The sequence below is a fragment of the Lithohypha guttulata genome, assembly GCF_036872675.1.
Source record: "Lithohypha guttulata strain CCFEE 5908 chromosome Unknown scaffold_5, whole genome shotgun sequence".
Taxonomy (NCBI): Eukaryota; Fungi; Ascomycota; class Eurotiomycetes; order Chaetothyriales; family Trichomeriaceae; genus Lithohypha; species Lithohypha guttulata.
Window position 1 is genome coordinate 658,713 of NW_027042754.1, and position 17,379 is coordinate 676,091.

A 17,379-nucleotide genomic window follows, 5' to 3' on the forward strand; every position below is an offset into this window, starting at 1 on the left:
ATGTTGCGAAAGCTTGATATGTTGGATTTCCTAGATGTCCTCTTGGACTACCTATGTGTTACGGGACGTGCTCGCCATATAGGCTGCCATGACTGTCATGCTAACCTTGATATCCGTTCATGTAATATTGTGCTCGTGATCTACTCTCAATGAGCCATTCTACCACCACCCATAGTCTCGTTTCGATCACCGCTTCGGCCGGGGTGGTTTGGCAGGTTCTAAGCACTTGTTAGCATGGGATGTTGGTTAACAGGTACTGGAAGATCAATACTGACCTCGACTTGTTGCATACTGCCACTCTCCAAAATCTTGATGATTGCGTCCTCCTCCTTGCTTGAACCGAACTCGTTCTGCAGAGTCTGTTTTGAGGCTCCATCTAGTTGACCTTGTGCACCATGCCTACCTCGAATTAGTGCTGTGATTCTTGAGCGACAACCGACTTACTTGTGTGTAATGAAGATCTTGAAGCTGTCAACAACTTGAGCAAGTGGAACGCTTCGATCACCCTTCCATTTCTCATAGTCCTCTACAGACTCGACGAAGACGATGAAGTCCTCAGTCGAGCCCTTGTAATGGACTTTGGTGACGCCGGCTTGTCCTCGAGGCATGTTGATGCGTGAGCGTATGTGTGTTGTAAGGTCTTGTATTCAGCTGGTAGTGGTTTGTACTGTAATCACGAAAGAGAAGACTTCAGTATCCGCAGGACAACAAGGTCCAAGTTTGTGCTTGCGTGGGCTGGTCATGCACCACAAAGCAAACACGACGCTGCAGTGATGTCATATCTTACTCTTGGCAGGTACAGCACGCGATCGGTATGTTTGCTCTTGCCTTGCGCTAAGCCTTCACCGCGGTTACTGCTTCACATTGGTCTTTGATCCGTCATCGCTATTGGCTCGTGCTCTTGTTGTTTATCTACACGTCGCCACTTCACCGTCGCTTTACAGTACAAGTACAGGTTGTCTATAAGCAAAAGAGCCTTGTTCAGGCAAGCTACACGATCTGTGAAAGGTTCAACGGGACGGGACGAAAACTTAGTGATGCGCCTTCCTCAGCCGAGGATTGAAACATGCCAGTCACTATGCTGGTTGTCGAAGATGCGAATACAAGTCGAAAGAGTCTCAGTTTTACATGCGCGCTGGTTTGTACGCTCGACCATCCATTTCCTGCTGGAAGATAGTGGCTCTTGCCCACTCACCGCCCTTTCTTGCCCTTGGAACGTCGATATGGTGATTTGCACCCAGTAGGTGTAACAACCTTTAAATGTGTCTTCCAAAAATGTTCGCCAAAGGTCATCTCGTTCGACTTTCGCCAACCACAAGCACGACACTGAAGGCGAGCCGCGACATTATTGCGGTTCTTCGCGCTTAGATGCAGCTTCCACTCTTTCATCAACTGCTTGCACCCCCAAGCATTTTCTTTAAGATGAGATTTGAAACCGACACTCTTCAGACACGGCTCTACGTCCTGAAGCCACTCATCGATGGCAATCCGAGCTGAATCGCCATAATCTTCCGAATTATAAACCTGTCTCAATGCATTACAATATAGCGGTACCTTATGGGGGAAAGCTTCCGGAGAGATCCTCATATCCATCGCAAATATCCTCGATATCATGTTGATCTGTGTGGGTAAAGTATATGTGATGCCGCCAAGAAATCCGCTGTTGGTTGTGACTGTTCCATGCAGCCACCCAGGCGGAAGCAGGATACCAGCTTCTGGACCTGCTGTCGCAATGACACCATGCTTCAGTATCTGGCTGCGTGCTAAGCACAATCCTTTCGTCTTCTTCGACTTGCACAACCTTTCGAAAGCCTGAAGGTTGTGCTCAGTTGGGGGCCACAAGAACCAGATCTTATGGACCTGGAGCTTTGGATCGTCGCTAGGTCTTCCTAAGCCTATCGACAAGCCACAAGATCCCTGGTCAATGTGAATGTCGACGACCTTATTCTTAGGAGTGACGTTCATGGAGTGATCTTCTTCGTCCGCATCCGACGGCCGTAGATGGGTAAAGGGTATAGCACTCGCCATGAGCTGGTGACGTCCTTCAACAACGATATTATGCGCTACTAATGGGTTCTCTACTGGCGGCGAACGCATCTGCTGTAAGACGTCGCGCAACGTCTTGTCCTTTGCATGCTGGCCTTCGAACTCGATAATATCCTTCCTAGAGATCGGTTTCTTGGCGCAACGTCTATATATGTCGTCCGCTGATGGAGCGCGTCGTGCACCACCACGCCAACATTGCTCAGCAGGAATGAGTACAGGATGGTTTAGTTGCAACTCCTTGATCTCATCAGGTAAGCTATGTATCGAATGCCATGACCTTTTCTGTAAGCGATCACGCAACCTGAGTAGTGAGTCGGTATGAGCTGGAAATATTGAGAAAGCTGCAGCAACATCTAGGCCGCAGTGCAATCCAACAGGCAATAAGCTTGTATCAATGCACGGTCTTTTCTGCGACCGCGACGGCGTTGGCTGATCTTCGATGGCCGAGAAAGTTCTCTTCTTTGACTTTGCCGACATTGGTGACGGCAGAGCATTTTCGATCGAGTTCTTGACGAAACTGACAATGTCACGGCAATGTGTAAGGACGTTCATCTCAAATCAAGCCCAATCTGAGACCCAAATAGCACAGCAAACAATGCCTTTGCTCGGAATGTCTTATTATCTACACGAGCAGCTTCTATGCACGCGTTCACGCGTTGAACACAAAGACGCTAAGATCGGAAGTCCTCGGTCCGTTGATTGCCCCCTATTATTTACCAATTTCACTGTCTGCTTTGTTCAGCACACGATCATGCAATTCGTTCGCTACTAGAATTTGTGTGAGACAGAAAGGCTGAAGAAGGACTCGACCGATCGAGGACCCATAAACACGTCCGAGGCCTGATTGTGTATTTCCTTCCATGGACAACATATAGCAGCAGAAACTCTAATCTTCTACTACGCTTTCTCTCGTAATCGTCAGTGTTCATACACTGTCATTAATGACACGTTACGTGAGATCAGTTTGTCAAGATTTCAGCTCTGTGATCTAGTAGATCTGTGTTGCAGCGACGCAGCTGATAGGTATCACCGAGTACGATCGTCAAGGTATAAGAGTGGGTCACTGTCCTAGGCTCTGATAGGTCAGAGCGCGCACTTGTATCGCTTCGTAAGGAATGGTCACTTTGACCCAGGTTCCATCTCAGGATGGTTGAGCTTCAGATGTTTGAACTCCACAGCTCCGAGCATGACTGAGCTCTTCCACTATGTTTGACTTAACACACAATGAAGACCTAGATGATCCGCGACTACTACGTACTTATTCCATCATATCTGAGAATTGGTAGATGTGCAATCGCAGGCACACCATATTCTCCTCAAATCGTGTAATTATTCAAGACATGACGTCGATCAACACCGTAGCTCAAAGGATATCTCACCCGACCATCAGAAGCTGCTTACAAGGGAGACCAGTATATAACCCGTGAAGAACGCCATATAACTTGGCAATTTGTCCCTCAGCACCTGCCTATCTCGCCAAAAGCTGCAGTTGCGTCATCGTCACAGGACCACATCATCTTGCAGCACAGTACTCCTCAATTAGCTACAGACATTGAAACCAACTGTCGCTTTAACTTCAATGCTTCATCTCCCACGGCTCAGACTCGCTAGCAACAGCAGCAGCAAAGTCTTATCAAGCAAGTACTATTCAATATCCACAACACGACCATTCAGCAGATCGACAATGTCGAGCACAGATGAAGCTGTCAATACTGCCCAGTCTCGAGCTCAGGAAGCTCTTGATGACAACCACTCAGACAAGGCTGAGGGCGATCTTACGGCGTCGACACAGAAAGTATCAAACGAACATGCGTCGAAGCATGGCGATGCTAGTGGGATGACGCAAGCATCTGACGAACACCACAACGCCAGCAGTGCGGCAGAGGACAAAGGCTCTCAGGCCAAGAAGGACCAGATACAGGGTGTCAGCAGCAGCAGTTCATGAGTCTGCACTGGACACTTGATCAAACATCATGGCAAAGGTTACGAGTACTCGGGCTCAAGTGGTTTCATCGGTTTCATGTAACATTACAAATATGAACACAGCATAGCTCCAGCAATTCGACATGAAGAACCAGTATTTTTGATCAGAGGCTAAGAAGCCACCGCCGCCTTAGGCATATCTGTCACGAGCTTTTCCTTGCTATCCGCATACACAACATCAAAGCCCTTCAATTCGTCCAATTTTTCCCTGCACTGTGCCTCGTACCGATCAATACCTAAGATGTACGTCAAGAGCTGAACTTTCTTGCCAGGCACATTACCTCCCGTCCACCACGAAGAAGTCAAAGGGAACAATGTATAGCTGTTGAGTTTATCCACCATTTCAACCCACTCCTCCTGAGCCTCACCTTGTGGTGTGATGGATTTGACATTTGCAGCTTCAAGGTTAGAGATGAAGTCTCTGATCATGTCTGCTTGAGCTTCGATGATAGTCGGACCATTCGATAGTGCTGTCGGTGCATGTGGAGAATATATCATGAAGCAGTTTGGGAAACCGCCAAAGCTCATACCTAGATATGACTTGATGCCTTCTTTCCAAATGTCTTTGATGTCGATGCCGTCTTTGTTCTTCAGACCTAGGTTTGTGATTCTACTCTCCGTTAGCTCATATAGTCAGCAGGTGTGTTGATACTCACGATCCAGAAAAACTGTCAAACCCCGTCGCAAGAATCAGCAGATCAAATTCCGTCTCCGTGCCGTCCTCAAACACAATGCCCTTGTCCGTGAACGACTTGAGCTTCTTCTCATTCATATCAACAACATCGACATTATCCTGATCCACACATTCGTAGTAATCCTGCTCAAGTGGACATCTCTTCGTGCCGATGAAATACGGCATCTTCTCCAAAGGAGGTGCCATCAGATCCCTTTTCTTGCCAGGCCGCATGCGTTCTGCAACCTTTTTCTGCCAGAAGGTATACATGACTTTGTTCGCTTCTTCGTTAATGGTCACATCTGCAAAAGCCATGAGGAATTGAAAGCCGCCCCTTGACCATAAGTCTTCCATGTATGCCTCGCGCTCCTCTGGTGTTCCTTCAAGAGCACTCCTCGACGATCTTGGGCCGGGAAAGCCAGCTTGGCTATTTCTGCCTTCTCGTAGGAGTGTGTCGTAGTAGGCCTGGAACCCTCTGTTTTCGAGCTCGGTGAGAGAGCGCTGCATCATGGGTAGACAATAGCTGGGTCTTCTCATAAAGATTGTCAGCTGGTCAGCATCCTTCGCGACCTCTTGTGTGATCTGTACAGCCGTTGCACCCGCTCCGATGAGCGCGACTTTCTTTCCTTTCGTGCTGAGATCCTCTGGCCAGAAACCTGAGTGGTGGACAACGCCTTTGAAATTCTCCAAGCCTGGAAATTCAGGGTAGTGTCTCCTGTGTAGCAGTCCAGTGCACAAAATCAAATATTTACCAGTTGCAACCTGACCCTGTCGTGTCTTCACTGTCCATCTGCCACTACCTTCATCCCAGGAGCAATCATCGACATGTGCATTGAAAAGAACATCCTTTCTCAATCCGAGAACTTTGTCAATATGAGCCATATACCTTTTGAGCTCGACATGACCAGGAAATCGCTCTGTAAAAGAGAAAGTCCTGTATACTTCGGGGATGTTAAGCTGATAGTATGGCCATTCTGAGTCGACACGAGCGCCAGGATACGAGTTATGCTTCCAAACTCCCCCGAAGTCGTCCGCAGATTCTAGGATGAGCGGTTTGAGGCCGAGTTTGCGGACACGATATAGCGTGGCGATGCCGGAGAAACCTGCTCCGATAATGACCACGTCGACATCTGAGGAAGCAGGCGAAGTGCTAGCGCCGGCGTCGCCCATTGAGGTCTTCGGTTGGGAGTGCACCAAAGATGGGGGCCTTGAATCTGGTTCGTTGATCAGTGAAGGTGGAACGCCTCCTCAATATGTCAAGACTTGAAAAAGAATGATGTCGAGAACAAGAAGAAAATCGAGAGGTTCAAAACCCTGTAAGATACAGCCATTCTAGCTGGTAAGTCGAGGTAACAGAGTGATTATATCAATCCAACACAAGGCATGGGCTCGCCTCGGTTGGCAATGGTAAGCGAGCACAAGAATGGTGTAGCTGTGCGGAGATGCAGAGACCTCGGGTCAGACCTACAACCTACCGCGCTCGACTCAACTCACCTGCTGCGATATGTGGTCTCAACAATCATTCCAGAAAAAATGTTATTAGGATAGTTGTTAGTAGCAGGCTAGACGAAGTAGCGAAGGGCAAAAACTGTCATCAATCATGCTGAGAAAATCCTGAACCATGTGCCTGGCTCAAAAAGATAGGCCACGTGGAATGCATGATGAATGAAATGAAGATCGGTCGGTACACCAAAGCTAAATTCAGAGGTAGAAGTTGACCATGGAAGTAAACCACAAAACAGGTCAGTACCTATGAAAAGTGAGCGCATGCGACAAAAACACCCGAATAGTCACACCCTCAAGTGACTGTCTAGCGCAATCGTGGTATAAGGATATGATGCCACAGAAAAAATGACATGTCTTTGTGGCTACAATATTGTTGACAGGGTACGTGGTGTAGTACGCTCATTGTGCAGTCTTCTGGAATGCTTCTTGTCTGGTTTGCTGTAATGCTCGCCTTGAGTCTTCCAATGTCGTTGCCAAGCGTTTCATGTTCTGATTGAGTGAATCGTGTCGCTGTCTGGCTGCGGCTAGTTGAGCATTCAGACCCTGAAGTGCCCTCTCCTGCTCCGCCTGCGACTGTTTGATCTTTTCGTGGAAGTCCAAGTCAGTGAAAATATTGTCGAAGAACACATCAGTCATTATGTTTCCTTGAGCAATTCGTACTGGCATAAGAGGTTGAACTTCAGGTGACATCCTTCTGGCTTGTTCTACAGCGTAGCGAGCTTCGGTGACAGCAATCTCAGCCTTTTGCAGAGCATTCCTCTCCATCATGTCGGTAATGGCACCTCCGCCAAAAAGATCCATCTGAGAGTGGCTGCGTGCTTCAGCAAGGTGATATTTGGCAGCGTTCATTCGAGCTTGGGCGTTACCAAGTATGTTAATAATTTGTCTGTCCGCTTCAACCTTGACTCGCATGTCATGAAACTGGTTCAGAGCAGTGTGCGCAGCCTGTTCCCTATTATCTTCTTCAGGAAAGCCAGGTGTCGGTCCTTCAAAGATCGAGTCATACAACTCATCTAATTCCCTCTGTGCTTGCTGATGGTGGGCGAGCACGTTCTTGAGGTCTGCCTGGGACTTTTGTGCATCCGTGAGCGCGTTTCCTGCATTCTTCCGCATCTCCTGGGTCTTGTGCTCTTCCTGTAGTACCTCGAAATACTCGCGTTCTTCTTTCGACGCTCTCTCATTGAACTTCGCCTCCTTTCGGCCTACCTTGTATGCAAAGCGCTTCATAACGGAGTCTCTATATTTCTCATGGTCTTTGAGCTCCTTCTTTCTTTTTTCTTCCAATGTCTTGAGGCTTGTATCAAGTTGCTTGATCTGATTTTCGAGATCAGCAACATATCGTGTCTGTTGTTCCAAGGCTGGCTTTGCATAATCTGTTTCAGATAATGTTTGCAACAGCTCACGGTTGCGAGTTGCAGCAGCCTGAATCTTGCTTTGGATAGACTCCATATTGTTAAATTATTGGTTCTTTTCTTTTTTGTACACGTCCAAGATGTTCCTGAGTGACTCGTGAATATATACACCAGCAAGTAATTTGGGAACAAAAGTCGTGGTTCAGACAGTGTCTATCATGACGTTTTACTTTAGGCGGCCTGCTTGGCTACGATTGAGAGATGTAGAGACACTTCAAGTCCATCACGTTTGCCGCGCCAATAGGCATCATTTCACACAACACATGGCAAGTCTATCTCGATGCCAAGTGGCGGGAGGAAGGTAAAACCGGAGCTCGTTCCTGCTCATGAGCAGGGCTTGGCGTTTTTGCCACAGCTGTTTATTTTGACGATCGCATGCTCTAGGGGGCCGCACGATGTGGCGCAGTGAGGTCAGACTGCCATCATTGGCTGTCTATCATGAGGCTGTGCGCTTTAAGTCTCAAGAAGCTAGTAATCTTCACTACGAGATCTACCAGAATGGTGCGCCTCAAGTTATCCTAAGATTCGCGACAATCGTGTTCATCTCTTCGCCACTAAGCCCCAGCTCCTGTTTGACGTAACCCTTGACGTCTCCATACCTCTTTCCCAGTTCTGTAAAGACAACGTCCCAGCAGTCAAGCCTAATAGACAGCAGTCAGCCAAACACGCATAGTTTGTCCAAAAAGTAGTTTCACTCACGGTAATTTAGCATATTCACGCATCCTCGGACTATTTAGCTTTGTATTGAGATTACCAGCTGTAAGTTTTGCTGTTAACAGCTCTCTTACAGGCTCGATGCCGATCCTGGTCAGCGCATAGTCACAATTGATAGTTTCAAGGTCTGCGTCTGCAACACTGAGGATGAGCGCTGCAAGCACACCGGTACGGTCCTTGCCCGCCGTACAATGGAACAGGAATGGCATGTCGGGATGATCCCGAATGTGCTGGAATACTGCCTTGAAACTAGGTTGATGCGTCTCGAGTATATCGAGATACATTCCTGTCAGACTGATTGTCTCCTCAGACTTCTCAGATTCACGCGCTGATGCAGTGGTCGAATTTGTGGCCGTACTTGGATACCACTTGTTCTCGATGCCAGGAATGTCCGGTGTGGGTACTGTCTCCTTCTCTCGTTGGGAGCGCAGGTCGAAGATGGTAGTTATGCCAAGATTCCTCAGGGTTGATTGTCCTTCGGGGGTAAGGTGTTCAAGAGAGCCCGAGCGGAAGATGTAGTCAGATCGGATGGCAGGTTGGGAGTGGTCCAGCAGGCGACGAGCATTGAATGTGCCTGAAATTGTCACGAAGGGCGGTGATGCGAGGATCGAGTTGACCTGGGTCAAGTCGATAGGTTCTGTCATCTACGTTGCCAGAAGGCTGTCGAGGTCTGCAGCCATACTCCTGGCAGAGCTGGGATTATGGACAGGCAAGTGGGCAGATCTAGAAGGCCACGGAGTGGGCTACAACGTTCACAACAAAGGGATGAGTTATGAAGAGCACCAATTTGAAACGTACTCAATGCACACACTCGCAACTGGCAGCACTCCTAGTCTGCCAGGTCTCTCTGACGACCTGACTCGCATGTTCGACAGCACATAACTTTATACCGCGAGGTGAACGGATGGATCGTAACTTTTCGAGTCACAAAACACGCGAGGTGTCAAAATCAAGGATTGCAACCAGCGAGCTCGGTTCACCAGCCAATGACTGCCAACTGCGAAGGACCGGGATTAGAACTGCCTGATCTGGTATCGTCATTGAGTTCGTGAGGCCTTGTTGCTACTGCTACTACTGTCGCGGATTGCGATTAACAAACACTCTTAACTTTTCGAAATATTGCAGAATTGCCCGGTAGGTTCTTCTCCAACAAGTCTCACTGGGAAGGCAGCACCGGAAGGTAGAGCTATACAAATCTCAAGCTTGGTATCGATGCTCCTAGAGCAGGCCATCTCACACACTTCAAGCATATACCAATACTCCTATCAGACACGATACTTTTAGAACAATATCACCTTGAAGAATCGACAAAGTCGTTACCACAACTAATATCGCAAACCCAAGCGCCATGCTGAATGCTGCTCAGCTAAAATCAAAATCGTCTTGGTCGTGCGATACCATACTACACGATACGTACAGTCCTAGTCCTATGTGTCACCATCTCTCATGCCCTCTTCGACGTCTCGCAAGTAATCCAAATGAACACGACATTCCTCCATCTTCTCGGCCCAGTGCTGCATCTCCTTGCTGATCTCAGAATGCTTTTTGCTTGACAAGGGTGCCTCGATTTTGTTGTATTTCTCCCAAGCTAGACCATGTCGCTCCTTTGCCTTGCGGAACTGGGCATCCATAAGGACTCTGACACGTGTGAGAGCCTGATCAGGTGAAACCTTGGGTCGCATTGTTTGGTCGTGGAGAACAGAGTCATCAGGGGTGAAGCCAGCAAGTACAGCAGTATAGTCTGGTTGAGTAGCTCGACGAGCTTTGTCGGTCGCGAAAGAGGCAAAGTCTTGGACCTTGGAAGGAGGTTCTCGAGCGATGTCTTGGAGTGCAACCTCCTTCTTGGATGCCTTCCGCTCTCTTTCAGTGGCTCGAATGTGCTTGGTAAGGCGATGACAAACATCACAGTTGTTGATGTGCTCTGGATCCAAGCTATGAAGGACATTCTGAGCAGCTCGAGAGACCTTGAGTGGGCTCTGAACTTGTTCCTCAACGGTAATGTCGGGTATAATGTACGCAGAAGTCATATTCTCGTCCAACGAGTGTCGTCTCCTACGTCGTGACGTGTTGGAAGCAGCGGTCGGATTCTCATCCAACACGCTCTGCTTAGTGTCATCCACAACTGGCTTCTGGTGTTGCTTGCTGCTCTCCCTTGCGTTTTTGATAGATGCGTGCCTCTGGTGAGCAGCGTGTGTAGAAATAACCCTTGCCTCATCTGAAACTTGTGTCTCTTTCTGCTCCCTGCCTTCCTTTCTGGATTGTAGCAGTCGCTGTCCAGAACGTTTTGGAGATTCTTGAATAGGACTGCTTAGATCAAAGAGCTCATCCTCAAAGGTCTTGCTTGGTCGTGAGGCTGGCGAAGATAGCTTTCGTGCAGTAGATTTGAGCATTCTTATCTCTTGAAGAGCATCGTCGCGTTCTCGCGTGAGGGTCGCGATTGTTTGCACAGCTTCAGCTAGGTCTCTCTGAAGTGCTCGAAGCGAAGCTACTATCTGCTTCTCATCTGCCGGAATATTGTAGTGTACCTGAATGTTCGGCAACGGACCATGGTCTGGCATGATCTGCGAAGTGTTTGGCATGTCGGAAGGAAGCAGGTATGACTGCGAGACATTCTGATGTGGTTTCGAAGAGGAAGCGGTTCTACTAAAGCGTGAAGACTTCCTGTTCGCTCTTGGTTGTTGTGGTGAAGTTGAACCTGGCGTGTACATGACTTGGTATTCTCCCACGAACGCGTCGGCGGAGTGAATACTGCTGTAATTGGTAAATCGAGTACCTCTGTCATGGAAAGCTGGAGAGTGAGCCATTCTGGTCACGGTACTACTGCTGTGTGGTTAATAGATACAATCAGTAAGAGAGTCCGAAGCAGCTGCATCGAGGAAAACGAATGTTTACAAAACATCGGCTTTCGTGTTATTGTCCCCCGAAACATTCGCGCTAGCACGTCTATCACGTGGTTATTTTGCAATTCCTCGTGAATTGATCTTTTGCTCGTAGTACTGAACAGTAATTAGTTTCTCGATGTTGTTACTCGATGCCTATGCGTTATCTTCTCATTCCTTCAGCCATTGTGTCCTCCTCGTATTGGCCATATTGACGTTCACATCCTGAAGCACCTGCAACCTGGGCAATAGGGACGATTGCATCTACCAGGGACGACACAGGGCACAGTGTAGATAACCTACCTACGAGTCGCTAAATACTGTCTCAATCTGGTACAGGAACGCGACTGTCGCGTCGGAGTCCTCAAAACGTAGAGGTAGGCGATCTAGAGACGCGACATAGGTCGTAGGGCTTCAAATTCACACTGTTGCTATTTTTGGGACCTCTGGCAAGTCCCTGCGCAAAGCTTATCGTTACGTAGGCAGCCGCTAGCTTCATTGATTTCAAGCGCGTACTCGAGTAGTACAGGCAAATAATTGTGGTCATCTGTAATCCGATTGTGGATGATCATATAGATAGACAGACCGAGAGGACGAGGCATGACGGTTAATGCCGAGTATCCACGACATTATCCGCTGTAAAATGCAGCTACATCCAAGAATTCAAGAACCGAAATGGACAAATCCTGGTGAGGCGTCGCTGAAAGTTACGCTTACAGGTACGATCCCCAGAGGCTGACGTTACACCCCTGTCGACGCTACTCGACCTGCACCGCCATCAAGTTTCGGCTGGATTGTGCCCTGAGCGCTTGTTTCACTGCATATTTTACATTCTCTACTGCTACCTCGCTGCCGACTTGGACTTCGTTGTTTGCTTCCATTAGCACAACGACTTCGAGGAGTCGTTAACCTGCGTTTAGCACAATGCCTAAAGTTGGTAATAGGCCTTTGCAGAACGCCTAATTTATCTTGCTGGTCCTGCTTATATCCACTTCATGCGAAGTAGTTTGCAAGAACTGAACAACATCGCATGTGCTCTCGTCTTCGTTTCCGTTGTTCAAAGCCATGGGGATCAGACTAGAACGACGGCAGCCTCCTCCAGGCACCAGACCCCAAGAGCCTGAGGATGACTCCCCGGACACTAACTCTGGACCAAATGCGCAGACGATTGCGATCATAGTATGTTCGCACTCACATGTAGCTAAGTTCAGCATACTAACATGCCATGTTAGATTATCGTGGCTCTCTCGATACTCATTACTGCGATTACTGCCCTCTATATATACCTCCGCCGCAGGAAGCTGAAGAATCGTGGTGCACCCAATTTCATTCCCGGGTTCCTGCGCCAAAGATGGGACCAGTGGCATCCAGTGGGCAAGTATGCCTCGGTGAACCTACAAGAACGAGGAGATCGTCACGGCAGTACCTCTCAAGCCACCGAGTATCATGGCGCAGCCGGAAGCAATAACCCGAACACAGCTACCACCGCAGGAGTAGACAGAAACACTAGCGTTAGAAGTGTAATGACTCTGCCTCCATATTCACAGGCGCCGAAAGAAACTGAACAGGTTATTGGCCGCGAAGGTGAAAGAGGTGGCATGGATACCGTAGTCGAGTTTCCCGAGACTGCCGAAGAAGAGGAAACAACTCGAGACGCAGAGATGGAAACATTGTACCAGATTCGTGAAGCTCGAAGAAGGGAGATCGCCGAGCGAGAGGAACGAAGACGAGAAAGACGTGAAGCACGAGAACGAGGAGACTGGGCACGATTGGAAGAGCTCAGACGCGAGTCTCAACGGCGCAATCAGCCAGCGCAGAACGGCTCGACTGGAAATTTGACTGCTGATGTACTGATCGCAGAACATCAGTCGCGGCCGAAGGATAGGAGAGTGAGCAGCGTAGCATACGGAGATGTTGGCCAAGTTCGACACGACGGAACCAGAGTACGGGCGAACAGCCACGAGTCAGAGCGGCGTGGACTGCTTTCTGGTGCTGCTCCTATGGGCGAAAATGTTCATGGCAGGACTGGAAGCGATGTAACCTCTCTACTCACACTCGATAACATCTCTCGGCCAAGCTTGACCTATGTTAGTGGGCGACAGCGTTCAGATAGTGGCGTTACGTCTATATCGACTGTATCTAGCATCGACCTACCACAACCAACACCCACGACGACTGGAGAAGCCGGAGGAAGAATGAGCAATGAGAGTGATCAACAAGCCTCAACATCGGATGACTCGCCAGGCGCAACACGATTGACTCCTGATGAAACTGAAGATGGGAGTGAGGGTCTTGATCCTCGGATCATCGCAATGATTAGGGATTCCGACAATGATGTGATACATCCACCAGACTATGATTTACACGATTGGGGTGACGCGCCAGATTACGAGGAGGCTGTGCGGCGAAGAGAAAGCCAGAGAAGCGCAAGATTAGCAGTTCCAACAATCAACATCGAATCTGCGAGTGAGCCAGCAAGCCCAGCATTAAGTCGAGTCAGCGAAGAGCATGCTCGTGGGCGCTAGGCTAGGTGAAGACCTCGAGACTCACAAAAAGAATAAACTGGGAGGGAAGGTGAAAAGGGAGGATGTCCGGGCATATAGCACCCTTGTGCCGAAGGGAGAACGTGAATTGATTTTGCACTATATCAGCATGGAGTTTCGGATGTGATGGTGGGGATTGAATATCTACTTGCTTTTGAGAACCGACCAAGAGCAGATTGGTGGTATATACACATGGCTCATATACGGGAGATACATATTGAAAGATATTTGTAGTTACGGTGTGTTTGCCTCACCGTACTGTACTGGCATAACTTCGGGGTTTCGATTTTGTAGTCGTGCCAACCGCTGGCTAATGCATGTGCTAGACACGAGGCCAGAGACGCGAGCCATTCATCCCGGATTATTATATGACAACATTACCGCTGAGAAGCAATATTTTGAAACACTCTCTGCATCGTCTTCGGGCGTTCGACCTGTTTCTCGACCCTCCGCCCGCGTCGACCCTGATAGCGTGCTATGCCTCGCCATTAATCGGCACTCTACTCACCCCCTGCTTTTATGAAGCACCATCAACGACCCCAATCTTGAGCAGCATCGATCGCACTCGTCGAAAATGGCTGACCCAGAGACACTATATACGAAGCAGAATTGCATTGGTGGTGGTAGTTTCGGCAAGGTGTACAAGGGTGTAGACAAGAGGACTGGACAATCAGTGGCTATAAAAATCATCGATGTGGAAAATGCTGAAGATGAAGTGGAGGACATTATTCAAGAAATCTCGATCCTATCCGAGCTGAAATCACCTTACGTTACGCAATACCATGGCTCATTTCTCAAGGGCTCAGATCTGTGGATTGTTATGGAGTTCTGCTCAGGAGGAAGTTGCTCAGATCTTATGCGCCCAGGTTTGATGACCGAAGACTACATCAGTATAATAGTAAGGGAGTTGCTGATGGGACTTGACTATCTACACAGCGACAAGAAACTACACAGGGATATCAAAGCTGCAAATGTGTTACTGGGTGCGAACGGACAAGTCAAGCTGGCAGATTTTGGCGTATCTGGTCAACTTTCAGCCACTATGACAAAGAAGAACACTTTCGTCGGCACACCATTCTGGATGGCTCCGGAAGTTATCAAGCAGTCTGGCTATGATCATAAAGCAGACATCTGGTCACTAGGCATTACCGCCATCGAGCTCGCACAAGGAGAACCTCCCTATGCCGACATCCACCCTATGAAAGTGCTCTTTCTGATACCTAAGAATCCACCTCCGATATTACAGGGTGCCTTTTCGCAATCCTTCAAAGACTTTGTAGGGCTGTGTCTGCGCCGAGATCCAAAAGAAAGACCGACCGCGAAGGAACTGCTGAAACATCCATTTGTGAAACGGGCTAAGAAGACAACATACCTTACAGAGCTGATAGAACGACACGAGCGATGGCAGGCTAAATACGGAAATAAGAATTCTGATGATGAGGATGAGGAAGACGAACAGAACCAGAACCAGCAGTACGACAATGAGAATGAAGATCTCTGGGATTTTGGAACAGTCAGGCCTGCAGGAGGAACTAGATCAGGCGGTCTTAGACAAATGAAGTCCTCAGAAACTAATTCCAGAGCCTTAGTAGAGCCTAGAAGTGCTCAAACCAAGTTTGGTTTTGACAATACTGTTAAGGCTCCCATTTCTCCGCCCAGGTCGCCAGTCAAGGAGACCTTTCCAGATACACCTCTCTCACCAACGAAGATACCATTACCACAGTCACCGATCAAGCAAGACCCGTCACGTACGAACAAGCAACCGAACCTACAACCACAGCGCCCGGCACCACAAACGCCTGCTGCATTGAATAGCAAACTTCAAAGAACTCACAAGGACAGCCCGAGCGAAGAGGAATATAACAAAGCTTTTCAAGCTCAGTTATCGAGCGATATGAGCTTTCTTTCGCTGTTACAACCAGGCACTTTACAAGAAGCCACGTCTATCCCACAACAATCGAAGCAGCCACCAACACAATTTGCTATACCCGATATACCTCCCTTTAAGGGCAAGCCTGGCAGAGGAGAGCCTATATTGCAACCAGCACGCTCAGGTAGTAGCTCTTCCTTGACTTTTGAACAGAAACCGTTACCATCTTTCACCGCACAAGATCTACCGCCCGTCCCACAACCACCTAACCAGAAAGTGCTACCGTTAAGTCCAAATCAGGTGCGGACGGACTCAAACAATTCGCAGGCAATGGGAGACGTGCAGATTCAGCCAACGAGTGAAGATCAATACAATCAGAATCCGAAGAATCCGACCAAAGGGCAGGTTCAGCCACAAGACCTATCAGCACTATCGTCTGTCGTCCTACCTGCTTTAGATGCCTCCTTAAGAAGACGCACAGCTATGCTCAGAGACATAACAACTCAGCAACCGATAGACGCGATGCAGAAACGCAAGCTTTTAGAATCCCACGAAAGAGTTCGAAAACTGGTTGGCAAATCTGCACAGATATTCCAAGAAATCCAAAGAGTAGATACCGAGAGTCCGGTTGGTATGGGTGGTGGTGTGAAAGAATACCTCGAAGCCTTCCTGGAAGAATTGCTGGTACGAATCGAGGTTGGCGAGGAGTAGTAGGTTAACGATTCACGATGAGAAATGAGAACGATACCAATGATTGGCAGTAGGGAGTGGGCAAGGTGGCTGGAAAATCGTTCTTTGTACAGTACCGTGGAGGTTCTCCTGTCGTTTCAGTCAGTCTTTACCTTAGCATGGCGTCTGGAAATTTGCTTGGGTAGATTAGATTCTGTGCAAGAAGACGGCAAGCTCGTCATGCACAAAGTACCAGGGCAATTGGTCTATTCATACTCGTTTAGAGATACCCATCGTTTGCATGTATTGTGGTTTGCGTATCTATATCATTTGTTTTTGCTCCACGCTTTCGATTGTCATACGATCTGTTACAGGACTTGATGTCTTTGCAGGATTCTAGCACAGCTGTAGACGGCTTGTCGTTGCATGACCGGAAAAATTTGTGCATCTCGTTCGAGCTTTCAGAACAATCAGCTTGTTGGCCGGATAAAATAGTGCTGTACAATTTCATATCCCTCAGATTAGGTATGAAAATGTGCCAGATCTGTCACAAAATTTCTGTTGGCCTTGACGTGATAGGACTCTTTGTGTGAATATTTTCACCGATGAGTCTGAGCTCCTTCCGGCCCTCTTCTCTCGAGCTTGCGTAGCGTCTACTATTACGTCTATCTGTTCAACATAGAGATTGGAGCATTACTAACACAGAAACTACTCATGAAACCAGTGGTAACGAGAAGCAGATTCAAAGAACGGGCAGCTGGCCACCCAGCAGACTATCCCTCGATACGCCAGTGCGTCTTGTGTATCTTGACGTTTTTGGAACAATGTATGTTCCAGGCAACTATGGAAGATCCTCCACTGGATCGTATGATCGAAGGACATCCTCAAACGTGCTGGTAAATATGGTCTTGCAAGAAATTGTAAGAAAAGCAAATCAGAGCATGCATGGAGGTGTTGTTTGTGCATCTTGATGCCGGTTTTCCTGCTGTTCAATGATATTGCAAGCGAGGACAGCAAGCTTGATTGATGCTGGAGAAGAGCATTGCTGCGCCACAATGATGTGGGAGCAGGTTTCGCGAACCAA

The 17,379-nt window shown here is 48.3% G+C and overlaps 8 protein-coding genes across 8 annotated transcripts; 3 read left to right on the plus strand and 5 right to left on the minus strand.

Moving 5' to 3' along the window:
• Positions 1-146: 146 nt before the first annotated feature.
• On the minus strand, positions 147-608 carry LTR64_006684 (uncharacterized protein; the record flags this gene model as incomplete). Its single annotated transcript, XM_064901013.1, has 3 exons — positions 147-218; positions 276-399; positions 445-608. The coding sequence occupies 3 exons, from the start codon at positions 606-608 to the stop codon at positions 147-149; spliced, it is 360 nt and encodes a 119-aa protein (XP_064752089.1).
• Positions 609-3,730: 3,122 nt separating this feature from the next.
• Positions 3,731-4,133, plus strand: LTR64_006685 (uncharacterized protein; the record flags this gene model as incomplete). The annotated part of the gene is made up of 2 exons (XM_064901014.1): positions 3,731-3,970; positions 4,098-4,133. 2 exons carry the CDS (start codon positions 3,731-3,733, stop codon positions 4,131-4,133), a joined length of 276 nt encoding a protein of 91 aa, XP_064752090.1.
• Positions 4,134-4,140: 7 nt separating this feature from the next.
• On the minus strand, positions 4,141-5,872 carry LTR64_006686 (uncharacterized protein; the record flags this gene model as incomplete). Its single annotated transcript, XM_064901015.1, has 2 exons — positions 4,141-4,639; positions 4,686-5,872. The coding sequence occupies 2 exons, from the start codon at positions 5,870-5,872 to the stop codon at positions 4,141-4,143; spliced, it is 1,686 nt and encodes a 561-aa protein (XP_064752091.1).
• Positions 5,873-6,607: 735 nt separating this feature from the next.
• LTR64_006687 (uncharacterized protein) lies at positions 6,608-7,657 on the minus strand (the record flags this gene model as incomplete). The annotated part of the gene is made up of 1 exon (XM_064901016.1): positions 6,608-7,657. The coding sequence occupies one exon, from the start codon at positions 7,655-7,657 to the stop codon at positions 6,608-6,610; it is 1,050 nt and encodes a 349-aa protein (XP_064752092.1).
• Positions 7,658-8,128: 471 nt separating this feature from the next.
• Positions 8,129-8,978, minus strand: LTR64_006688 (uncharacterized protein; the record flags this gene model as incomplete). Its single annotated transcript, XM_064901017.1, has 2 exons — positions 8,129-8,261; positions 8,320-8,978. The coding sequence occupies 2 exons, from the start codon at positions 8,976-8,978 to the stop codon at positions 8,129-8,131; spliced, it is 792 nt and encodes a 263-aa protein (XP_064752093.1).
• A 783-nt stretch (positions 8,979-9,761) lies between these two features.
• Positions 9,762-11,138, minus strand: LTR64_006689 (uncharacterized protein; the record flags this gene model as incomplete). Its single annotated transcript, XM_064901018.1, has 1 exon — positions 9,762-11,138. One exon carries the CDS (start codon positions 11,136-11,138, stop codon positions 9,762-9,764), a length of 1,377 nt encoding a protein of 458 aa, XP_064752094.1.
• Positions 11,139-12,278: 1,140 nt separating this feature from the next.
• LTR64_006690 (uncharacterized protein) lies at positions 12,279-13,738 on the plus strand (the record flags this gene model as incomplete). Its single annotated transcript, XM_064901019.1, has 2 exons — positions 12,279-12,392; positions 12,446-13,738. The coding sequence occupies 2 exons, from the start codon at positions 12,279-12,281 to the stop codon at positions 13,736-13,738; spliced, it is 1,407 nt and encodes a 468-aa protein (XP_064752095.1).
• Positions 13,739-14,330: 592 nt separating this feature from the next.
• On the plus strand, positions 14,331-16,337 carry PAK6 (Serine/threonine-protein kinase PAK 6; the record flags this gene model as incomplete). The annotated part of the gene is made up of 1 exon (XM_064901020.1): positions 14,331-16,337. The coding sequence occupies one exon, from the start codon at positions 14,331-14,333 to the stop codon at positions 16,335-16,337; it is 2,007 nt and encodes a 668-aa protein (XP_064752096.1).
• Between the last annotated feature and the right edge of the window lie 1,042 nt (positions 16,338-17,379).